The following is a 23850-nucleotide window of genomic DNA, read 5'->3' on the forward strand; positions in this document are numbered from 1 at the left end:
TGTTCTGCAAGATGTTGACTGATATATCTTGATTATACAGTGGACTATATTTGATGTTGAATTGTGAAACAATCACCACCTTGGACTTAGATTTTTCTTTGGCATTCATGTTCGTTCATCATATGTAATGGACGTGTTCAGAAAACATTATCGTATATATTATGTTGCGTTCATAGTCCGGTGGAAAAGGTGGTGGTTGTGTGGACCTCCTGTGTGAGATACTCTGCGATACTCCACCATGTACATAAACACTCAACCTTCTCAATCTTCTCCGTTTTTGCAGCATAGACAATGTACTTGGTAGTGACAAAGGGTCGGTAAAGTCCCTGACGTTGTTAGGTGGAGGCGGTGGTGCGCCCCCAACCCGTGGTAGTGACCAGGAGGGGTCGAGTGTTGGCAGCTGCCAGGTTTGGTGCTAGCTGTCCTCGCGTTGCATGGCGTCACCTTGTTTACATGCCGCATGGCTCGTCCCGCGCCCCCCGGCCCCGCCTCGCGACACTCTCGGAACTCGATGGGACGCCGCGTCCGACACGCTCGCGATAGGGACTGGGAACCGCGTCTAGAGGGATGCCGTAGCTAAGAACTGCCCACCGACTATCATGGGAGAAAAGACAAATCATTTTCATAAAGAATAAGGCAACATTTCGAAGTTGGATAGCTTACTTTGTGGTGTATAAAAGTTGTTTACATATACAGGACTTTCTTATAGTATAAATCATTTCGATAAACATCGGTCCTATAGCAGTTTTATTCTTACTCTTGCTGTAGAACATACTATGCAACACTGGACAGTGATGACTTTCCTCAGGTAGACTATACTTTCAATTTAGCCGCCGAAAGTTAGTCTTTAGATATATTTGTTTGCTTGTTTTAAATACATATCCTTGCTTTCACTTTTTAGGCTTATAGTAGGAGGTGCAGACATACTATGATATAGAAGATAATATCACATGTAAATCGAGGAGAATATTGATATGAAACCATGCACCGATTGCAAGTATCCAAGTGAAACACCTTCAGAGTAAATTACAATTCCGTTATTAATCAAAAAAACAATCCATCGCTTCACAAGCACACAAACCACAACAAAGAATAGCAATCCCCTAATCCCAACCGAGACGATCCCTAACCCGCTACTCCCCTAGGGACACAAAAGGGGTTCCGAGCGTGTTAGCGACGTGGTTAAGGGGAGGTGGCCGTGTTATCTGCAGGGGCTGAAGAGTGGTACGCGAACACTCTTCGGGCTCAGGGTCTCAGCATCTGCGCCGGGTCTGGGCAAATTTACATCGGCAAAGAATCCGTAGCATCTCAGCGTCTCCGCCAGCTGTGTGTAGGTCAGAGTGAGTGACGAGGGAAGGAGGAGCATAGTGAAGAGGGCAGGAAGGAGGAACTCGAGTGATGAGGAAGGTATATGGTTTCACGTATTACTCCGTGGACGCTTTTCTCCTGTTTGCTTTTTCTCACTGGATGTGTTTGAAGGGTTGATAGATAGATAAAGAAGGCAGATAGGGTAGTTATATAGAAGATAGATAGAGAAGAGAGATAGGGTAGTTATATAGAAGATAGATAGAGAAAACAGATAAGATAGTTATATAGTAAGATAGATGAGAGATGTATAGTGACAAAAGTTAGATAGATAGTCATATAGTGAGATAGATAAGATGTATATTGACGAAAGATAGAGTGATAGTCATATAGTTAGAGAGAGAAGTATAAAAGAATAATAGATGTATACAGATAAGATAGATAGATAGTAAGATAGATGGATAGATGGAAGAAAGACTTAAGATATATTTAGAGAGAGATACGGTTAACTAGGTAGATTAGATAAGTGTTTTGCTTTTATCTAATCATGTTTAGTTTACGGGTACTTGGTAGATATTGTTATACATAAATGCTTATAAAAAACAAGCATTTATGGTGCATTTATGAACCATTATATTGTAGTGAATATATCCAAAAGAGCACCATTAGGAACATTTACGGCAAACAAGAAGTGATCAACCAAGCACAACATTTATTGTTCCCGCGAGTGTTGTAGAAACAGTTCCATAACTTAATCCTCATAGCTGGAAGTTTAGTTCATCGCCTGGAAAGTTTGTCGTGTGTTCGATCTCACAAACGAAGCCTCAGAGATCGCGGTTCGAGGCCGGATGCTGACGATTCCGAACCTGCGTGAAGCGTTTCGACTCTTCGACCCCGCCTTTCTCTTCGACTTCTCACGTATTCGTTCGATTTAGTTCAACTTTCTTGTGGACTCTCTTGAGCTGAAAAGTCTCTTCTGCTATTTCCTAGTGTTTCGTATATTTGTGGCCATTAACCATCGAGCTTTGGATGTTCTGACTTAGATTCATACAGAAGTAATGCGATTTTTCTTCCCTTTACCCCCCTCGGCCGTCCACCCCACCCCTGCTGCTGCGCCCCCTCCCCCTCCCCCTTTCCTCTTCGATTCAATCCCCCCCCCTAGCGCCCCCTCACCCCCACCCCTCCCCTAATATATTCCCTTCCGTCACTGATGTAAACAAATTTGGCCTCTGGACATCTGAAGCTCTTTGTCAGTTTTCGACGTCACAAATTATTGTCTTCTAGAATCTTTGTGATGCTTCACTCTTCTCCTGTCGGTTCTAGAATGAAATTATTAGTCTTCAAAAATGTTTTCCTAGATTTTATGAGACTCCTGTATATTGCCTGGGCAGAGAACGAAAAAGTGTCTCTATGAAAAAGATATATTCACAAGTTTTACTAGTAGAGTTTAGAAAATTTAGAAACGCGAGGACATAGGTTAGGTAAATTTAGATTCCTAGTTTACCCTGAAAGTTTGACATAGACTGATGCTGGACGTAATGTAGACTGTAGTTAAGGTAGTGTGCTAAGCGCTACTACCTTCTAGAAAATGGGTTTTCTAAAGACAATGGTACTATTAGAAGAACTAGAAACCAGCCACCCCAACCCCTGTATGGCCTAGTCCTCATATGTAACTCTAGCTTTACATTTTATGAATAGAGTGATAGAAATGTAGTCTTCAATGCTGTTAAGATGGGATGTAACTATTTTTTGTAGACTGAAGCAGCGGACTTGAGTTAATCGTTGACAAGAAAAAAAATGTATATTGCTGTTACACTTATAACTATCTGAGATGATTAAAAAAAAAGACTTCCGAAAGACCAAAATCCCCCAAAATGAATAAAGATTTTGAATGAAAAAAAAAATCAAAATTCTTCTTTCCTCGTAGGCTTTTTGTCTCTATATGTGTAAAAAAAAAAAAAAATCTGGAACTTTTTGTCGGAGTCTTCATGTCTCAACGTTAACTTCAGTCACCTGCAGTTCTTCATTATTCTCGATGTAGTGCTAAACTATTCTGTAAACTGTATGTGTGTATGACAGTTTTGTAATGGGTCTATATGGAAAATTATTGTTGCTACGCTTCGTATATTTTTCCTGTAGTTTTTTTGAGTTTTTAACCTAAGGTCGGTGTTATTAATATTAGCATTTTTGTTGTTTTTTGTGTTGTTGTTGATATAATGTTGTTGAACTGTAATTACCATTATTAATAGTATCCATAAGGTAATATGTGATAGAGATTGTTTTCATAATCAGTGTCATTGTTATCATTTTACGTTATTAGTATTACCTGATTACAGTTTTCTATCTATCTTATTCCCATTATCGTTATTATTTTATTATCATCGTTCTTACTTTACTTGTGTCTGTCATTATCCCTTTTATTTGTAACATTTCTTTGATATTGTTTTCTTTGTTATTTTCGTTTTACTGCAATAATTGATATCATTAACATTATTATTTTTTCGTGGTTATCAGTATCCCAATTTATGATTTCAAAACGATCGCCATTATTATTTAACATTTTCATTGATATTATTAACGGTGCTATTTTTGTTGCAATTATTTTATTGTTTTCAATTCGTGATCACAATCATCCCCACCATTGCAGTGTTTCACAATCATCGTATGTCCATTCCTCATTACCACTGCCAAGTGTTGAGTCAAATGGTATATATAACATAATCACATTATAACCATAGATATTAAGAGAATATTTTACCGTGATGATATATAATGCATATGGAACACTATAGTATTAGTGTATCTAATGAACTTATTATGTAGAACTTTGTATTCTTGTGTCAAAAGCAACTGAAGACTTTATCTTAAGAGTGTTTTTTTTTCTTGTAAAACTTTTTTGTGAGGTATTTGTAAAATAGTTCAGTGTACTTGTGATCTTTACTAGTGATGATGTCTACTTTTTAACGCATTGTCTATTTCGACTGTCTGTCTTTTACTTGTCTGTCTAACCCTGTTGTTTACTGTCTATCGTTATTTTTTTTTATTCTCCTCTGTCTATCTTATTCTGCTGTGTTATTATTTTTTTTCACTGTCTGCACAATCTGCTGTACTCTTCTATACATTTTATTTTGTAACATCATCATCATCATCGTCATTATCATTGTTGTTGTAGTTTCTTGATGTTCCCGTCATTGCTATTGTTATCATCGTCATCATCACTATCATTATCATTATCAGATTCATTATCATTATAAATTATAAAGATATTATTATTATTAGTTTTATTATTTTTTATGATCATTATCATCGTTGTAATTAATGTCATCATTATTGTTATCATTATATCATCACCATCATCTTGCTATTATAGTTATTATTATTATGATTATTATTATTATTATTATTATTATTATTTTCAATATCACCATTATCTCTATTATCATTACTATAATTATTAACTTTATTATCATTATTATTATTATCATCATTATCATCATCATTACCATCACCACTATCATAATCATCATCATCATCACCATCGCTCTCATCACCAACATCATTATCATCACCATCACCATCATCACTATATTCTTCACATCGCCCCACCATCACTGTGACTTGTGTATTACCATAACTAACTCTCTTTTCTTCCCTTTCTTTTTTTCAAACTTGTGTGTTGATTTGATTCAAAATATGTATCTCCTCACCCCTACCCCTACCCCTACCCCCACTCTCCACCGTTGTTCTTCTTCAGTGTGTTCTCTTTCAATGTTGTGTTCTTCCACTACCATCGGTTACCTCTCTGTTAGCTCAATGTGATGTCTATTTATATTCCTATTCTGTCTGTTTAGTCACTGTTTTCCTTTACACCGTGTTTATCCAATATTAACCTGTTCCTTCTTTGTAGTCTCTACTTTATCTGGTCGGTTCCTTTCGTCTGACCTAAGGTCAAGGTCTCAAAATTAATCCTAATGACACTTGTTTTCTTTCGGTTCGCTTCCTCTCATTGGTATTATTAACCCTGTATTTCCTTTTCCTTTTCAGTTCCTTGTGTGTGTAAGACTTTTTGAGTTTCCTGTGTCTACTTTTCCTATGCCTTCACCTCCTTACATTTACACTAGAAACAAAATATTTGATTACATCTTCACAGTTCTTTTAATGTTTCTCTTTTTTCCACTTTCACTCTTCATGAGTCCCTTGTACTTTGCAGCTAAGACAAGATACAATATATATTTTTTTAAGCAAAAGAAGAGAAAAAGCAGTAAGATCCGATTAATCTTTGTCTTTTTTCCTGTAGATTAAAAATATATAAATCATCTTATCTGTCCCAACATTTGGTATGTTTGTTACAGACGTCTTTCTCAGTGCCACCTCATGTCAAGAGATATTTTTTTTGATACACAAAAGAGAAAAAAAATGTACATACTGTCCTATGTCACGGCTAGTGGTAGTGTCGTCTACTGTCATGTGGTTATTGCAGCGTTATGAATAGCTATCCTTCGAGTGATTAAAGAATATGTATATGTTTGTTCAGTTTTTAAAGAGGATAACAGCGCTGCGTTACCACCTGGCACTGGACATGTATTTAAACAAGTGCCACACGGTTTTATTTTTAAGGCAGAGCTGTATATTTCTTGCTTGTATGTCTAATACACTCACCTGCTGCATTATTTCACTACTTTTTGATATAATGATATTTCCGATACCCGCTGTGCGTGAATTTAGGAGATTATTCACGATTATCTAATTAGATGAATTTTATCCTTCTGGTTGATGGAGATTGCCTTTTCAAAATGTGTTGAATGCCATTCGGCCAAGGAAAAAGTCTGTCCTTCTTCTCTCTCTCCTTATTCGATTTCTTTCCACGACACAGCTGACCACGGAAATTATTACATTAAAAAGGAGTAATTATAATACTGACAACGCTGTAATTTGTATTGGCATTTAGGAATCAGTCTGATTATAGTTTTGAAATCATTTAGCTTTCAGATCAACAAAATATTGTTAATTTACGGTCCCTTTTTTAACATAAACTCCTCCTTCTCCCCTATTAATTAAAGCATTTTCTTATGGATAATATAGATTAAGAATGCAAATATTTATCCATAATATATTTAAGAGACTCCTTCCCGTTTCGCCACAGCTGTTCTCAGGCTTCACACCTGCATCACGAAACTCACTCTCGAAGTCATCTCCGTAGTCTATATTGGACGAGAAATCAGAATTTGGTGTAAGTAACACAAAGAGTCATTCGCGGATCCCAGTCGGGTCACTCAGCGGAAGGGGCGACCAAAGGACAGTCTTCCCCCCCCCCCCCCAACCTCTCCCTCCTCTTTGAGAGAGTCTCAAACTCATCCCCCCCCCCACACAAAAAGAAAAAAAAAGCCCCTCTCGGCCCTGTGGTGTGATGCGTGACGCCTGTGAACAGCGACTATGGTAGGATGACCTTTGCTGACCTGACTTCCTTCTGAAGGTGGGGCTGGAGCTGGCCGAGGTAGTGCAAGCGGCGTCCCGACGGGGCTCCCTGGCCTCGGACGACGGTGGGAGACACCTCCGGCCGGATGAGTACCCCGTCAGTCGGTACCGTTCGCGCTCGCCGTCGCCCTCTCGTGGCTTCCAGTCGCCCACACCCCCGCACAGGTCAGTTGATCCCCGAGAAAGGCGCGGCCGACCTGGCGCGTCTTTCGGACACAGAAAACTTACCTTTAACACTGTTACTCAGAAACCAGTTGCAAAACCAGGACCTCAATGTTTACCCAATGCGAAATAGTTTCTTACATATTGTTATAATTAAGTCTACTTAATTATATTACTTGTGTATTGTCCCATTAAGATAAGTAATCTATAAGTCTAACTAGATCGTAAGATTCACCAGATAATTATTCTATCTTTAGTGTATAATTAGCAATAAGTTAAAATTAAGTGCTAGTTATTTTATGTACACCATTAAAAGTGTTAAACATCTAAATACTAAACTACAATCATCGCAAACATTTTTGCCTATAATGTCGTCATTACCCCCCCCCCCCCCCCGTCGGCCAAAGCACCCTCTATGCTCAGCGGCTGTAAACACAAGAGGAAGAATCATCAGAAGAACTGTACAAGCCAGTATCGGTGTTAAAGACTAAGTTGCAGAGAGCTGTTGAGACTGCAGAGTACTTTTAGAACAGTAGACGTAAGTTGGAGGTGAGGTGATGACCCCAGCCTCGCCTCCCCCTCTTGCTATGACCCAACATAACCTGACGTCATGTACCCCCAGACGGCTAAGATCTCCGACGCCCAACAGGAGGAGCCCGTCGCCACGCCGGGCCGGTCAGCCGCACGACGTCGGGTTCAGCGATGCCGTCAGCGACTTGGTGGACCTCGTCAAGCATGACCACGGCCACAAGCGAGGTAGGCTCCGAGGTAGGTCAAGTGGCCAGCCAGGCGAGGTCATCATCAGGGCACTTGAGGTACGTATCTACTGCGGGTCACGGCCTCACCCTCTGACAGCCACCAGGACCTTCAGCCTGATTGCGCACGCGTGTGTCTGGGTGGGGAGGGATGAATGGGCTTATATAGTAAGTATACAGCTGTGTGTGTGTTTATGTGAGTGATGGAGAGAGAGAGAGAGAGAGAGAGAGAGAGAGAGAGAGAGAGAGAGAGAGAGAGAGAGAGAGAGAGAGAGAGAGAGAGTGTGTCACTGAATGAGGCAACATATCCATGTGTTGGTGATTGTGTAAATTTGGTGAAGGAATGGTGGCTCAAAGATAGTGAAACAAAATAGGAAAAGGCTGACGATATGGTGACGTTTATCATTCAACTTTTTAAGTGATACTGGCAAACAATTCTTGTTTGTAACTACGAAAAAAGAAAAGCAATCTGCTTTGAGCATTTAAAATGTAAATACTCTTTTTTTTACATTCTTTTAATGAAAGAAAAAAACTGATACATCGTGTGGTTCAGATTATTTATTTAACAGTAATAGTGAAAGTGGTATGTATAAACGTCAGACATACTAACCAGCATTTCCCGGTGTACACGCTGAGACTCGCGACCTTCTGTGCCTCGAAGCCTCATTAATCCATTCCAACGACTCACCCAAACCCAAATCGATTCCTATATATACATATAACATCAATAGACGATGCATATTAAGAAAAAATAAATGTCTACAGTGCGATTTACCCAAAGAAAAAAAAACACGATATAATATAAATGTATTGTACCTACGACAAAATGATAAGATTACATCACGATTTCCTAAACTTCAAATGTATCATTCATATGAAAAAGGACCACGTGACCACCCGATGCGTCAAAGGAATGCGATTCTCTGAGCCGCAAGAGGCATCCGAAGGGGCCGCGATGCCCAGGAGCTGTGCCAGTGCCCGCAGTAGTTAGGGGGTACAGTCTAAGACAAGTCACGACGTGTTAAGGGATCTACGAACTTAAAATTGTTCTTTATTCCTCTTCGGTGTTGTGTCTGCACTCATGAGTTTTATTTTATATACAGTATATATATATTTTTTTTTTCATACTGTGAAAGTTTGCTTGATCGCAAAATGGTGTCATTTATTTTCATAGTTAAGTTCCAAGTCGTGACTAGCTAGTGAGGAATATTGACAATGTTTTTTTTTTATCTCCCTCTTCATAAAGGAGACTTGATACTCGTTGCCTCGTAGTTTAAAAAAAAGTCCTCCATTGTTTTTTTGTTTTGTTTTTTTCCTTTTAAATTAATATGCTAGGTTCCTTAACACGTCACTCATGAGGTTTGGGGGGAAAAGGAAGTGTATTTTCGGATTGTTCATATTCAAATCACGTTTTTTTTCCATCTCTCTTTGACTATAAAATGTGATTTATACTTATCGTATTTCTAAAGAATATGACACATTCCCCGTTGATATGCTTCGATCCCTTTGAACCGAGAAGAAACCCTCTATGTTTCGATGTGTTTGTGCTAATGGAAAGGTTAGTGATATTTTGGATTTCGTTTTATTATTATTATTATTTTTTTAATGAAACCTTCCCTCTCCCACTTTTTCCCTATTTTCCCGTATTCTTTTCTTTCTGGCATGATGTTTTTCTCCTCCTGCACGAAATTAGCATCTGATATTAAGGTAATTATCACATGATTCAAGGCTCACTATCAAGGTAATTGTAGCTAGCGCTGGTTTGAGATCTAAAGAGTTTCCATTCTTGATTTATATCTTATTAGAGAAATAGACATCATTCGTTCTTGTTTTTGTTTTTGTTTTGTGGGCTTTTCCCTTCTTTTCTTCTTTGTTTGGTTGATGCTTTTTCTTTCATGAGGTAATTTTTGCTCTTATCTACTTCACATTCTTCTGCTTCTCTTTCTTTCATTCGTCTGCGTTTTCTTCTATCCCTCATCTCCTTCTCCGCCTCCTCCTCCTCTTCTTCTTCTTCTTCCTCTTCCTCTCCTCCACCTCATTTCCCTTTCCCTTTCCCTTTCCCTTTCGCCTTCCTCTTCTTCCTCTTCTTCTTCTTCTTCTCCCTCATCTCTGTTTTCCATCTTCCTCTAGTCTCAACTCCTGTTTACTAATATACTTTTCCTTCCATTTCTTTATATCACTTGGCTTTAACAATAACTACTTCTAGGCATGTTGTCTACTATTTTTTCTTACCATAGAGTAGACTTTCTCTACTTTTAAAAATCACATTTCAAACATCTTTTTATATAGATATAAATAATTGTTCCTATAGATATGTAGGTACTGTATACATATTGATATGCACTCTACATGATATGCAGATATGTTTAGACAGCTTTACTGTTTACAAAGAAAATACATAATGCGTTTACAGGAAAGTGATTCAGCGCAGCTCTTGGCTTCTCTCCTTGCTAATGAAAGCTTATAAAGATGTCAGATGTTGATTATGGACACGTTCATAGTATTTCATCATTCTTTCTTGATAATGCCTGTACTGTGTTGTCCTGTTAGTGTAGTATTCCTCGACAGTGTCTTGTCACTTTAGTAATGGCTTTGGTAAAAGTGCGTCTTTTGTCACTGGTGCTATTGTTGTGATGACCATTTTTGCTATTTCATTTTGTCAGATGATATTATTATTCTCACTACCACTTCTATTGTTATTTTAATTATCAATATGATTCCTTGTTGAATTGAACAATATAAAAATCCATTATATTTCATTTGTATTGATGGTGTATCTCTTGTTAATATTATTAATGTTATTATGACTGACAGTATTTTTACTTTATTTTCATAATCATTATTGCCATCCTCTTACTAGCAAAATTATCAGTATTTGCATTATTCACTTCATTACTGTTCTAGTTGTTCGGTATCAATATCAGTTTATGTCTTTCCGTTTCTGCTCTTATTTTCTGGCACTTTCTAGACTTTGCTTTGTTTTTCGCTGTGTTGTGTTGGTCACGACACAGACCCGTGTCATTCAGTCAATTCTCATTCTATAAGGCACTCAAAATTACAAGCCTTCAGTTGATATTGAAATATGCAAGCCAATGACTCGTGTCTGTGTCGTGGAAGTTGGTGTAAGTATCCTTGTATGACGCCGCCCCCTTTTGCAGGCAAAATGCACGACGACTTCGGCATGATGTCTCCGGTGCGGGGTCGAAGTCCCAGCCGCCGCCGCGAGCCGTTCCCGGCGCGGCCTTGGGGCACGAGGGACATCCGCTCGGAGTCCAACAGTCCAGACCGCCACTACATCACCACACGGCTGGACGCCCGCTCGCGCAGTCCCTCGCCGCACTCAGGGCTCACCGGAGCAGGAGCACGCCGCGGCCGGACGCTGGAATACTACGGCACGGCCTCGCTGGACCGGCGCTCGCGCAGCCCGTCGCCGCACAGACGGGCGGGTTCCAGCTACCCGACCATACCGCAGCGGCGGGGCGGCGGTCGTCGGTTGCCTCCCACACCCAACAAACCCTCAACACTTCACCTGGGCCCCCAGCCCCAGGGCGCGGGCCACGCGGGACCCAGCCACCACACTCTCCCAGGGGCTAAGTCCCCGACTAGATCTCAACCCATTAATTTCCCCAAGCTGAACGCCTCGCCCACGCACGTGCCCAAGTTAGAAATGCCTCCGGTATTCCGCGAGCGAAGGACTCCACCAGTGACCGAGGGGAGCGCTCGCCCCCGAGGGCCCCCACAGGGGATCATGCCCCAAGGTGCACTCCGGCGGCCGCCCATGGCGCCCATTAGAGACCAATATCCGTATGAGCGGCGGCCAGAAGAGCCACTTAGTTTCGAACAGGCGGCTAACTACGCGCGAGGCCCCCGGCGTCAGCTGCCCTCACCAGCAGTGCCTAACGGGTACAAGCCAGGGCGGGACCGTGCAGTGACGCGGCTGCCTGCCCCTGGGGTTGGGGGGGGAGGGGCGGGGCCTCAGCGAAAGGGGGCCCCGGGGGAGCGACATAGTGACAGTGATGAGGATGACTGGTGCTAGTGGATCCCACAGGGCGGCGTAGGCCCCCATCCCCCTAGGGTGGTGGTGGGGGCGGCACTGCCCTGACTAGCAGTGCTTGGGGGTAGAGTGCAGCACTGGACCTGGGCAGGGGAGTAAAATAGGGCCACAAGACTACTGTGGCTTTTCTTCATGTTTGTTTTGTACCATATCCCCTACAAGTGCTTTATTTAAAACATACAACAAATGTTCTATCAAATCTGTGATATTTTAATGTCACCACTACTGTAGCTCTCTTGTGTGAGGGTTGTATGAATATCAAAAAAAAAAAAACGAGCAGAATGAGATATGTCATTCCATTTTATCTGTCGGTTTAGTCATTGTTCGTTAGGTGTAGTATGAGTACCACTTTGTTACCTTTTTCTTCTGGTTTTTGACGACTAGGCAGTTAGTCAGTAGTGTTTACGATTTGCTACGGAGACAGAGGTTCTCCAGGTCAATCTCACGCGACAAGAACAACCATTTGCCTGCCAAAGCTCGAGTGTTTGTGCTGCCGAGCAGCCTCAGTGCGTGGGTGGACGGCGATGCTGGAGTCTCTTGCTGCTGTCCTTTCACATTCCTCCTCGCCTTGCAGGTTTTGTTGTACTCGTTAGTCTTAAATTGTGTGGACGGCGGTACCTTTTGTATCTCTTGTCCACAACCAAAGTGTGTGTCCATCAGTGTGGAGTGGGGATAGCAAGGCCCCTCCCCTCTCTCCTGCTCCATTTTGCACCAAAATAATCATTTAAAAGATTAAACATTACATCACGATTAGCGGACATAAAATGTATGTGGTAACACAAAAATTGGAACTGTATGTTAACAAATCATCGGTGATTTATCATTGAAAAATATATATAGTGGTCACTCTTTATCAAACTGAAAAATATAAAGAAAAACAACATTGGCTTTAACAGTGTACGAGTCCTGTGTTAAACCTAGCGTGGTGATGCGTCCACTCTTTCTTGTATATTACTCTTGATGCCCCTTTGAAGAAATGTTGGGAAGACAGTGACCCAAGAAACGCCTCCAGTTAAAGTAAATTCCTAAATGCTTAGGATGTTTTGATGACTGTGAATATTAGGGAATTTGGTTTTACACTAACGAGAAGAGCTTGGTTTTAATGGGGAATGTTATTATTTAGGGGATCCTTGTGATCTTTGGATTTAATGTTTTGACCTTTTGTATTAAAAGTCCTGCCTTATATGGATTGGCCCTCACCTTGGGGGAGTGTTCAGCTTGGCACTCTAGGCGCAGCTGTGGGGGTTTTTGGGCACCCATGAAGGCACGAAGCACCTGAGGGTGGAATTTTGGGACACCCAGAGAGCTTACGAAAAGAACCCAGGGACATTAGGGACACCCAGGACTCTAAGGGCATCTAGGGATATAGGGGAACCCAGATATTTTAAAGAGCACCCTTGTGTTTTTTTGTTTCTCAAGAAAAAAAAAATATGTATACACAGAAGCTAAAAATAATTGAGACATTCAGGGAATTTCAAGCACCTGCATAATGTAAGGATCCTCCGTGATTCAGTGTTAACCAGGGAACACGAGGCGCCTTCAGTAGAGGGTCTCCTTCACCTTCAGGACATGAGTCGTCTTGACATGGCATGCGGGGAGGCTGAGGACACCACAGGAGAGAGGTTACGGGTTACTATGTAATCTTATCAGTGATATGTGATCTTGACTCCTAAGGTTTTATTGCGGCTGTTATGTTATCTTGGGGTTCCTATGTAGTCCTTTGATTGCTATGCAGTCTTAGGGATTCCAAGTACCAATGGGTAACCCTATTCACAGGGTAAATGGTTTTCGAGTTTCTTATTTCTTGCATGAACCAACAGAGCACAATATTACCTGTTGCATTCATTATGATGATGCGGTCTGATTTGTGGAGCATAGCATAAAAAAATATATATGTATATGTGTGTGGTCAAGATGTGGTCATATAGGTTGATTTTGTCATTTGATTAATCTGAAGCTTAGTGCAGATGATGACTTGCCTTTCACCCTTTGGCTTCGGAGGTGATACATTCGTGTAAATGTTCATTTGTAAATAGTATGCGTAAAGAAAGTCAATTTAAAACATGAAAAAGAGCTGAAGTGTAAAGCTAAAAGGAGATATAAAATTCTTAAGAGTCCTCAAATGCTCTCAAAAAGTAGGTAAACTGGAGAATAACATTCGAATTTTTAAATTTAAAATATATATAAAAAAAAAAACATTAAAGCTAGCAATGAAAAATGACATAAAACCAAATCATAATTTTGTGTCTGGAGTCTCAAGCGTCCGTGTGGGTCCCAATCACCCTTATACTGCAAATCCATAAGTGCTTTTTTGTATAAAATAGTGTTACTTCCAGTAGTGTTTCGCAGTATCCATCCTACTACCAAGAACCAAGTTGAAATATTTGCTGATACATACCTTTCTGGTGTTGATATCCCAGTTGTATCTAACAGAATCGAGGTCCAAAGGTGCGCATCTGATAAATTGCTCTCTTAGTACCAGAACGCACCGTATTTGTTTGGTCTCCTTCTCCTTCTTCCACCTCTTCGATTCCTTTTTATTCAAGACGTTGAGTTTCATATCCTCGTTTCTCAAATTACTCTCAAGCTTCAGATCCCGGTACTATTGTTACTGATGATGCCACGAGTCACATAAGGTAGAATGCCCAGTCTTTCAATAGCTACTTAACTCGTAGATGAGATCAGAGACATCTAACTGCACTTCTCTGTGTCGGGGGTATCAAACAATGGATGAAAGTGATTCACTAAATATACTTCACAGAATCTGATGTAAAAAAAAAAAATAAAAAATAAAAAAAAACGTTTTAAACTCTTTATCGCAAGCTGAAGACTGACCTTTTGCGGTGAACAAATTTGAACGTTGTAAATTTCACTCCGCATCTTTCGTATCTGAGACTACGATATTCTACCAAATGTGGTATTAAACGTTAATTAAGACGAGAATATTGCGCTCTAAGCCAAGATTTTCAACCCTCATCTCATCTTGTCATTGAAATCTATTATTGCCCAAAACGCCAATATAAAAGTGTTCCATATTGTATATTCTTCAGCTGAAATGCACAGAGAACCTCTATATCTTTAACTAAATCTCTACCACTTTCATAATGCTTAATGTTTCATTATCTACTCATTGTATAGAAACTTCACATTACAACCTGTTGAAAGAAAACCCAGTTGCAATTTGAGATATATATGAATATATATACATACATTTATATATAAGAATATATATATATGTGAATTATAATAGCCTATGATTGATCTAAACTTCAAATATTTATGAAATCTGATGTAATGTCGCCATCGTAGAATTGATGGCATAACCTTTTGGTCTACAGGTTTCGTAGGCTTTTACCTGCAATCGTGTAGGCCTATGGCGGCCACCTCCACAGGCCTGCCAACACCACCGCATCGTCGCCGCGAACTCCACGCGGTTCAAAACACTGTCCAGCCCGCAGCCCCGCGTAGGCCGCGGCCCAAACCATTTTCCAGTGGATGAAAATGATGTACATGTTGAATAGACTCTCGTGCGCGAATTCTTGGGTGCCCTTTGCATATATAAACACCTTAGCTGCTTCTCGGATACCTTGGTAATTCACTAGCGTTAGCCCATCGATCTCCCAGTTCCTTCTTTCTTCTTTGACCGTACAGTGGACAGAATCGGCTCCCCTCTTTTCGGAATGTGTTTTTGACATCCCTCAAAGAGCCGCCAAGAATTTGGGCAGGAGACTGACCTATAACCCCCCCTTACTCTAGTGCATGATCAGTTTGAGATAACTTTGATACTGTTTAACTATTTAATCAGTTTAAGCCCCATAGCTATTGGTATTCATGAACGAAAAAAACAAAGGAAATCCTATGAGAGGTTGTGGGTAGGGTTCCAAGGGGTTTTTACCAGTAGTCTGACTCAATTAGCCTGAATCAGCTGAAATTATCCCCCCACCCCCTCCCCTACAGAACACCCCCCGAATAACCCTGAAGATAGAGCGGCCCCTAAATGCAGGCCTTGACTCTATAATGCAAAGAGCTATTCTGTGGTCTTTGTATCATCGTGTGTGCCTTCATTCTCTTCAGTTTTTTTTCTCTTTGCCTGTCGTTGGAATAAGACGAGATTTTGGGATTCTGAGCTCACGGTGTAGTCGCCACAAGGTTCAATTTAAAAAGAAGAAAAAAAAATTACTCCTCCCTCTCGCCCCCTTTATAAGTAAGATTGAGCCCTATGGGATCACTGAGTCAAAGCTCAAGTTTCACAAATCCCGTCGTAATTATGGCATAGGTCGCGAGATATCTATGGATCTATGGTTCTCTGAAAAAGAACCCTATGCAGATGGAACGAATCTCCTTGCCTCAGCGCGGCATGGAGCGGCCGCGATGGCTGTCGTGCGGTGGCTGCATCGGGTTAAACAAATTGCGTTATTCCTCCTTTTTTTTTCTCCATCAGATTGGTTCATTGGTTCGTTGTCTGGTCCATACAGCGTAGCATGTTTCCGGTGGTTGGTCCGTGTCACGTGCTGCGGTAATGTGTGCCATATGCACAGGGTTCATTATAGCTATGTCAATGCCCTTACGCTATACGGGCTGTTGGTTGTGCACTGAAACTGCCGTGTGAAGTGTCAGTGTTTTATTCGAATTTGAAAAAAATATATAAAAAAAACTATGGCATGAATGATTTGTCAGTAAGTATGCTGTATAAAGATTCAGAATGTAACCTACATGCCAAATTGAGTCTTTTTGGTGTTTCTGGCTATTCCCTCTTGTAAGTACCAATCAACCATTCCTAAATTACGATGAGCTATTTCCAATAGACTGTTCACTCGTTGTTGACTGTAGGTGATATAAAGGTGGTGGAAGGTTTTTAGACACTTTATTCATTTGATTTGTTATGGGCATGGACGTGGGTTCTTACCAAAATGAGAGATGCTGTGTCTTTTTAAAACATTGATTGTTCTGTGTTTTTTAAGGAACTGAAATTATGGCTGTATTGCTTCAACATGACTTGCATAGTGTTCGTACTTACAGGAAAAAGCAAGTAATAACTCGAAAACGTAAGAGAGAACTTTGCCAGGCAGCAACCCACCAATCACAACTGGGGAATGGAGAAAGTCCTGCGTTTTGATTGGACTTCGCTGTCAAGGAAAACGTCCACACTTGCATTTCCGACAAATTCTTTCTCGTTGCTTTTTCATGAATTTCCGAACCTCCTCTTTTTGGAAATTCGGTGGTGACGTCATGGAATGTGTGTAATATTGGATGACTCTGTTGTAACCGCTCACTCGATTATGTATAGCACGTTACCCAGTAGCTGTTTTTGAAGAGACTTTTATACAAATCATTCGTTTTCCTACAATAAATGAAACAAAGTGAGATGTAGTGCTAGAAAAAAAATTAAAACCTCAACATGTCTGCCTTTATTTGGGACTTGTTGTAAAGCATCAGTTTCTGGGGTACCAAAGAGATCCAACTTTTCACTTTACAGCCAGTTCAGAAATGATAGATGAATAGGTAGTCGACATAAAGAAAAAAAACAAAAAACAAAAAAAAACTATCTCTTTGGGAATATCCCGGAAGCTGATGACTTGCCATATTATCTGGTAGTTTTCAAGACTAGTGAATTTCTAAGGCAGATAATAATGAGCGTATGGAACCACGATCACCGATTATGTAAATCAGTCATTTTCCACATCCTAACTCTCCTCTAGCCAATGCTCTCGCTAAATGTTTTCATACTGAATGCGTGGACAGGTCTGTACAGGATTATATTGTCTCGAATAAACATTTTATCAATATGCATTGTTTAAAGGTTGATTTTGTTTCCATTCTGTTCCCTGAAAGATATCACTAATCCACACTATTTGGATCATGGAGTTCATGATACTGTTAATGAAATAGATATTCAGATAAGATATCTATTGAATTTAGATATTATGGAAAGAAGGGGCAAAAGTAGTGATAGATGAAACTACTATAAGAGAAAGATGTTGCAATGAATATATCTTTTCCTGTTGATAACTAAAGTGTATTTAAAGATGAAAGGATTATCGTTACATTCATTTTGATAGATACTAGATACTACAGCACAATAAAAAACGTAATGCTATTTGTTGAGATTAACTTGACAGATATTGATAAACATCTGCGCCCGTAATTGATAGTAAAATCAGATTCAGTGATGATAATGATGACGATGATGATAATGATAATATTGATATCAACATTATTGATAATGATATCAACATTGATGATATTGACAAAGTTGACACGATGAAATATGAAAATGATAATACTGATGAAGATAATGATAGATTATGACTGTGATTATAATAATGATAAAGATTAAATATATCAACCCGAAAGCTAATATGGAATGAATGAAAATGAAAGGAAAAATATATAAGAAAAAAAAGAATGAACAAAACTCAATAATGCTTACAGTAAAACCCTTAAGGTCCTTGCTAAAAATCAATAAATTACGCCATTAACATAATCCGGTTCATCTAGAACGAGCGTGTCAGAAACATTTACGTAACATGAGTACACCGCATGTGGTCCAGATAAAACAACTGGCGAAGAGATAAATGGAGATAAAAACATTATTTAAAACAATAATAAAATGTTCTATGTAAAAAGGACATTTGATACATTCTAAAAATCTATGGATGAACATTTGGTTTACTTCTTGGGAGTCAAAAAACCAGTTGAACCATATAAAACACCATATAAAATACATGTATACGTCTCTGATGCTCCTGACCTAGAGCATTGTGAGAGAGATATTAAATGATAACGGTCTATATTAGGTTATTACGGCGATAATAAAAAATCATGAACAGTTTAAAAGAACGTCAGCTTCAGCAATGTGCAAGTGTGAAGCTGAGCAATGTGCCACACAGTCATTTCAGGAGCTTCAAATTCAACCCCTACTTTTGGCTTCCATGAACATGTGCCAACTGCCACCAAAAAAAAAAAAAAAAAAAAAAAAAAAAAAAACTACCCAAAACATCACATACATGCCAATCCCTTAATCAAATACATAACCCACCTGTCTGCACAGTCATCTCACACCCTAAACCCAACAATCCTATATTATATCTCATCGACGCCGCGCTGCTGAGTGAATAAGCAACATCACATTTTTATAATGCTGCTGATAGCGCACGTGAGCCCCGACGGCGTCCTTGCGCCAGAGCAAATCTAGAGAGCGCCGACGAGAGATCTCCATATATCGCTCTCACTACAGCGAGGCCGTGTCGCTGCGCCATGCCTACTTCCATTCAGTAAATTCACGAGTGAGCCATGACTAAAATGTGGCACTTGGATTCGGAAGTCGAACATATATGAATATAGAGGTCCTATATTCCTATATATTGCCAAAGATATCCAAAAGACAGAACCGGTTATTTGTTCAACTGCTTAATTATATTGTCAACTTAAGAAATAACCGATGTAAGTTTTTATGATTGGATAGCAGGCCATAAACATGAAATGAATCATAAAGTTACATTAAATATCATATATAAAACAATAACCGTGATGAAAAGAGTGATATGTAATAATAATTATTAAATAAAAGCATATTCTTCAGTGAAAAATGGACATGGCGAAAATATGTTAACGATGGGTGACGTGTATTTTCGTCATATCTGAGGCAGGAGCTCTGGCCTGAGGATGGGCGTCATGACGTTCGGGGATTTTGGATCACTGGGATATTTTATTGTGCTATGAGTAATGAGTGAGTGATGGTGCCCATTGCAGTCATAATTACTATACTTGCAAAATACAAGGAAATTGGGGTTTCATCCTAAATCCAAAACTAGATGGCACCACTTTCCTTCTAGCACCAGCAGGGAGAGAACCTGAATGGCACCCACTCTTACGGTCCTCAGCAAGCATTATCTATAGAGAGCGATGGCACATAGCAAATTGCCGACCCTTGTTCTAAAGTACCACGATGAAAAGAAGTCAGGCGAAACGACAAGAAGAAAGGTGACTCAAACCATGCTAATGTCTACAATGTGCCCCTGTGCCATAGGGGATGCCTTTACTGTGGCTTTCCTTCCGCTTTCCTACCTCTTCATTGTTATATCACTTTTGGATGATTATATGTTTGTATTCGTTCATGACTGAACACAAAATACGAAAAAAATGGTTTTTTGCCCCCCCCTCTAAAACAACAATACTTCTATCACACAGAGTATAAAGAAAAAGAAAAAAGAGCTTATATGGACCCTGAGCTACAATTTTAGTCAGCTGCAGAATTGATAGAGTTTGTGATATGACAGATATAAGTCTCTAAAAAAATCAGTTAATAAAAACACAGACACACAAAATGGCTCTAGCTCTACGATGAGTGACTAAAAGAGAGTGGGAAAAGTCAAGGTATGTTGCGTGAAGCTGCCTCGTTTTGAAATAAAACCTATCCTGGAGCCTGGGTAAGCAAATCTATCCTCGTCGTTAACAGGTTAAGAAGAAATGTCTTGATTAAACCTTTCGTTTAAAACATAGGTTGAAAACTCATTAATAAAGTGCGATTTCGGTAAATTACTCAGAAAAGTGCCGTGTCGCAACGAATCTGGTATCGATGGATTCCTCTCAGCCTTTACTATTCAGATATAGTAGACCAGGGAAATTGCGGGGCAAACTGATAAAAATAATAGTTAATTACACATAAATATGTCACTCAAACACGCAATGCCGCCTGCATGCCACAATACCCTGCAATTTCCCCTGGGGTGGCCTGCCGTAGGGCGTATCGTGTGCACAGTGATCCGCAATTGCCTACGCCGCGCCGATTACGCGGACCTCGGGGAAGCTATCTTGTATGACATCGTGATCCCATGATCTGCCTAACCTTCCCTAGGCGCCAATCTGCCTTAGCCACGGGAAGGACTAAGCCCACCCCCTTGGACCCCCCCTCTTTTTTTTGTTGTTGTTGTACATTGTGCTACTGACCTTGACCTGTTTATTCCTACTGTATACGACAGGATAGAGCCTACTTCAGCTAGGCTGAAAGGAGAAAGGCTTACTCAAAACAATCAATAAACACGTATTTATGTAAAAAGTGTGATTAGAAACGAGTCTTGTCGAGAATATCCATGGATTTATCGGAAGGAAAATATAAATAATGAAAAGGTAGTAATATCTCTATGATATATGTAAACACCATTAAATATATCGTTACCAACACTGCTAAATGAAGTATGATAAAGCTTACCCTAAAGGGAGTACATTTTCTATAACGATTCTTTGATAGAAAATGGTAAAACTTTAACCCTGACACTTTCATTTTTATTTTCTTGTTTCATTATGCTATAAAATCTAACTACACATGCTACATTGCGTCCTTCTCTTAAAAGTCAGAGAAAGAGAGACAAAGAATGAGAGAGAGGGCGGCGACGAGAGAGAGAGATTGTCAACATATTCAATCTATGTATAAACCATATACAGAAGACAGACTTATAGGAGATTATATAGATGAATTGATGGATAACAAATAGACCAGTTAGGAATATAAACCGTCATACATGCATTTACATTTACTGTAGATAGATAGTATGTGGAGGGATATATAGTTAAGTACGATAAAAAGCAAGAAAGATTTCTAAAGTATATGTGAAATAAGTTATGTACGCTATATGTTGTTTGCTTGTGTGTTGCCAATCCCTTAATCAAATACATAACCCAGATAGCTCCAACCGAAACAAAATTCACAACATACAGGGTTGTGAGTGATTCTAAGCAAAGCACATTTGATAATGTCGACGTCGAGTGAAGGCGCTAATGGCAAAATGTGGAGGATTAAAAGGCAAAGTGTGAGATATGATGACAACCCACTCCCTTTAGTCATGACTAAAATGTGGCACTGGATTTATGGATACATATATGAATATAGAGGTCCTATATTCCTATATATTGCCAAAGAAATCCAAAAGACAGAACCGGTTATTTGTTCAACTAATTAATCATATTGTCAACTTAAAAAATAACCGATGTACGTTTTTATGATTGGATAACAGTCATAACATGAATGACATCATAAGCTTACAATAAATATATAGATAAAACAATAACCGTGATAAAAAGATTGATATGTAATAATAATAATTAAATAGAACATATTCTTCAGTGAAAAAGGGGCATGGCGTAAATACTGTTAACGATGGGTGACGTGTATTTTCGTCATATATGACGCAGGAGCTCTGGCCTGACAATGGGCGTCATGACGTTCGGGGATTTTGGATCACTGTGTTATTTTATTGTGCTATGAGTAATGAGTGAGTGATGATGACAATTGCAGTCATAATTACTATACTTGCCATAATATCAAGGAAAATGGGTTTCACCTAACATCCAAAACCTAGATGGCACCACTTTCTTCTAGCACCAGCAGGAGAGAGAACCTTGAATGGCACCCACTTACGGTCTCTAGCAAGCATTATCTCTAGAGAGCGATGGCACATAGCAAATTGCCGACCCCTTGTTCTAAAGTACCACAGATGAAAGAAGTACAGGCTGAACGAAAGAAGAAAGGTGACTCAAACCATGCCTAATGTCTACAATGTGCCCCTGTGCCAATAGGGATGCCTTTTACTGTGGCATTCCTTCCTCTTTCCTACCTCTTCATGTTATATTCATTTTGGATGATTATATGTTTCGTATTCGTTCATGACTGCACACAAATACGAAAAAATAGAGTTTTTTTTGCCCCCCCCTCTAAAACAACAATACTTCTATCACACAGAGTATAAAGAAAAAGAAAAAAGAGCTTATATGGACCCTGAGCTACAATTTTAGTCAGCTGCAGAATTGATAGAGTTTGTGATATGACAGATATAAGTCTCTAAAAACAGTAAAAAACACAGACACACAAAATGGCTCTAGCTCTACCATGAGCGACTAAAAGAGAGTGGGAAAAGTCATGTTGCGTGAAGCTGCCTTGTTTTGAAATAAAACCCATCCTGGAGCGTGCAAATCTATCCTCATCGTTAACGGGTTAAGAAGAAATGTCTTGATTAAATCTTTCGCTTAAAACATAGGTTGAAAACTCATTCATATAGTGCAATTTCGGTAAATTATTCAGAAAAGTGCCGCGTCGCTACGAATCTGGTATCGATGGATTCCTCTCAGCCTTTACTATTCAGATATAGTGAGGACAGGGAGATTGCGGGGTAAACTGATAAAAGTAATTGGTAATTACACAAATATGTCACTCAAACACGTAATGCCGCCTGCATGCCACAATACCCTGCAATTTCCCCTTGGGTGGCCTGCCGTACGGCGTATCGTGTGCACAGTGATCGGCAATTGTCTATGCCGCGCCGATTACGCAGACCTCGAGGAAGTTATCTTGTATGACATCGTGATCCCACGATCTGCCTAACCTTCCCTAGGCGTTAGTCTGCCTTAGCCACGGGAAGGACTAAGCCCACCCCCTTGGACCCCCCCTCTTTTTTTTGTTGTTGTTGTACATTGTGCTACTGACCTTGACCTGTTTATTCCTACTGTATACGACAGGATAGAGCCTACTTCAGCTAGGCTGAAAGGAGAAAGGCTTACTCAAAACAATCAATAAACACGTATTTATGTAAAAAGTGTGATTAGAAACGAGTCTTGTCGAGAATATCCATGAATTTATCGAAAGAAAAAATATAAAGAATGTAAAGATAGTAATATCTCTATAATATATATACACTAGTAAATATATCCTCACCAACACTGCAAAATGAAGTATGATAAAGCTTACCCTAAAGGGAATACATTTTCTATAACAATTCTTTGATAGAAAATGGTAAAACTTTAACCCTGACACTTTCATTTTTATTTTCTTGTTTCATGATGCTATAAAATCTAACTACACATGCTACCTTGCGTCCTTCTATTAAAAGTCAGAGAAAGAGAGACAAAGAGAGAGAGAGGGAGAGAGAGAGAGAGATTGTCACATATTCATCTATGTATAAACATATACAGAAGACAGACATATAGGCAGATATATAGATGAATTGATGGATAAACAAATAGACACAGTTAGGAATATAAACAGACATACATTCATTTACATATACAGTAGATAGATAGATATGTGGATGGATATATAGTTAAGAT

General features: G+C 39.6%; 2 protein-coding genes across 35 annotated transcripts in view; one reads left to right on the forward strand and one right to left on the reverse strand.

Annotated features, from left to right (window-relative positions):
• The window catches only part of cac (calcium voltage-gated channel subunit cacophony), a 291025-nt gene extending 273471 nt beyond the window's left edge, over nucleotides 1-17554 (forward strand). For 15 of the 34 annotated variants that reach the window (XM_086531498.1, XM_086531499.1, XM_086531496.1 and 12 more), the window contains 4 exons: nucleotides 284-407; nucleotides 6779-6945; nucleotides 7565-7710; nucleotides 10856-17554. In XM_086531498.1, the coding sequence (XP_086387624.1) occupies nucleotides 284-407; nucleotides 6779-6945; nucleotides 7565-7710; nucleotides 10856-11733 (1315 nt within the window). In that variant the 3' untranslated portion in view covers nucleotides 11734-17554. The remainder of the gene's footprint in view (nucleotides 1-283; nucleotides 408-6778; nucleotides 6946-7564; nucleotides 7711-10855) is intronic. The other 19 variants (XM_086531516.1, XM_086531508.1, XM_086531517.1 and 16 more) reach the window with 7 other exon arrangements.
• Nucleotides 17555-21587: 4033 nt separating this feature from the next.
• The window catches only part of LOC122251735 (uncharacterized), an 11563-nt gene continuing 9300 nt past the window's right edge, over nucleotides 21588-23850 (reverse strand). Inside the window, exon 3 of the mRNA XM_086531290.1 lies at nucleotides 21588-21610. Within this exon, the coding sequence (XP_086387416.1) occupies nucleotides 21588-21610 (23 nt within the window). The remainder of the gene's footprint in view (nucleotides 21611-23850) is intronic.

The sequence above is a fragment of the Penaeus japonicus genome, unplaced genomic scaffold, assembly GCF_977035675.1.
Source record: "Penaeus japonicus unplaced genomic scaffold, GWHDUDI00000001_assembly GWHDUDI00000035, whole genome shotgun sequence".
Taxonomy (NCBI): domain Eukaryota; kingdom Metazoa; phylum Arthropoda; class Malacostraca; order Decapoda; family Penaeidae; genus Penaeus; species Penaeus japonicus.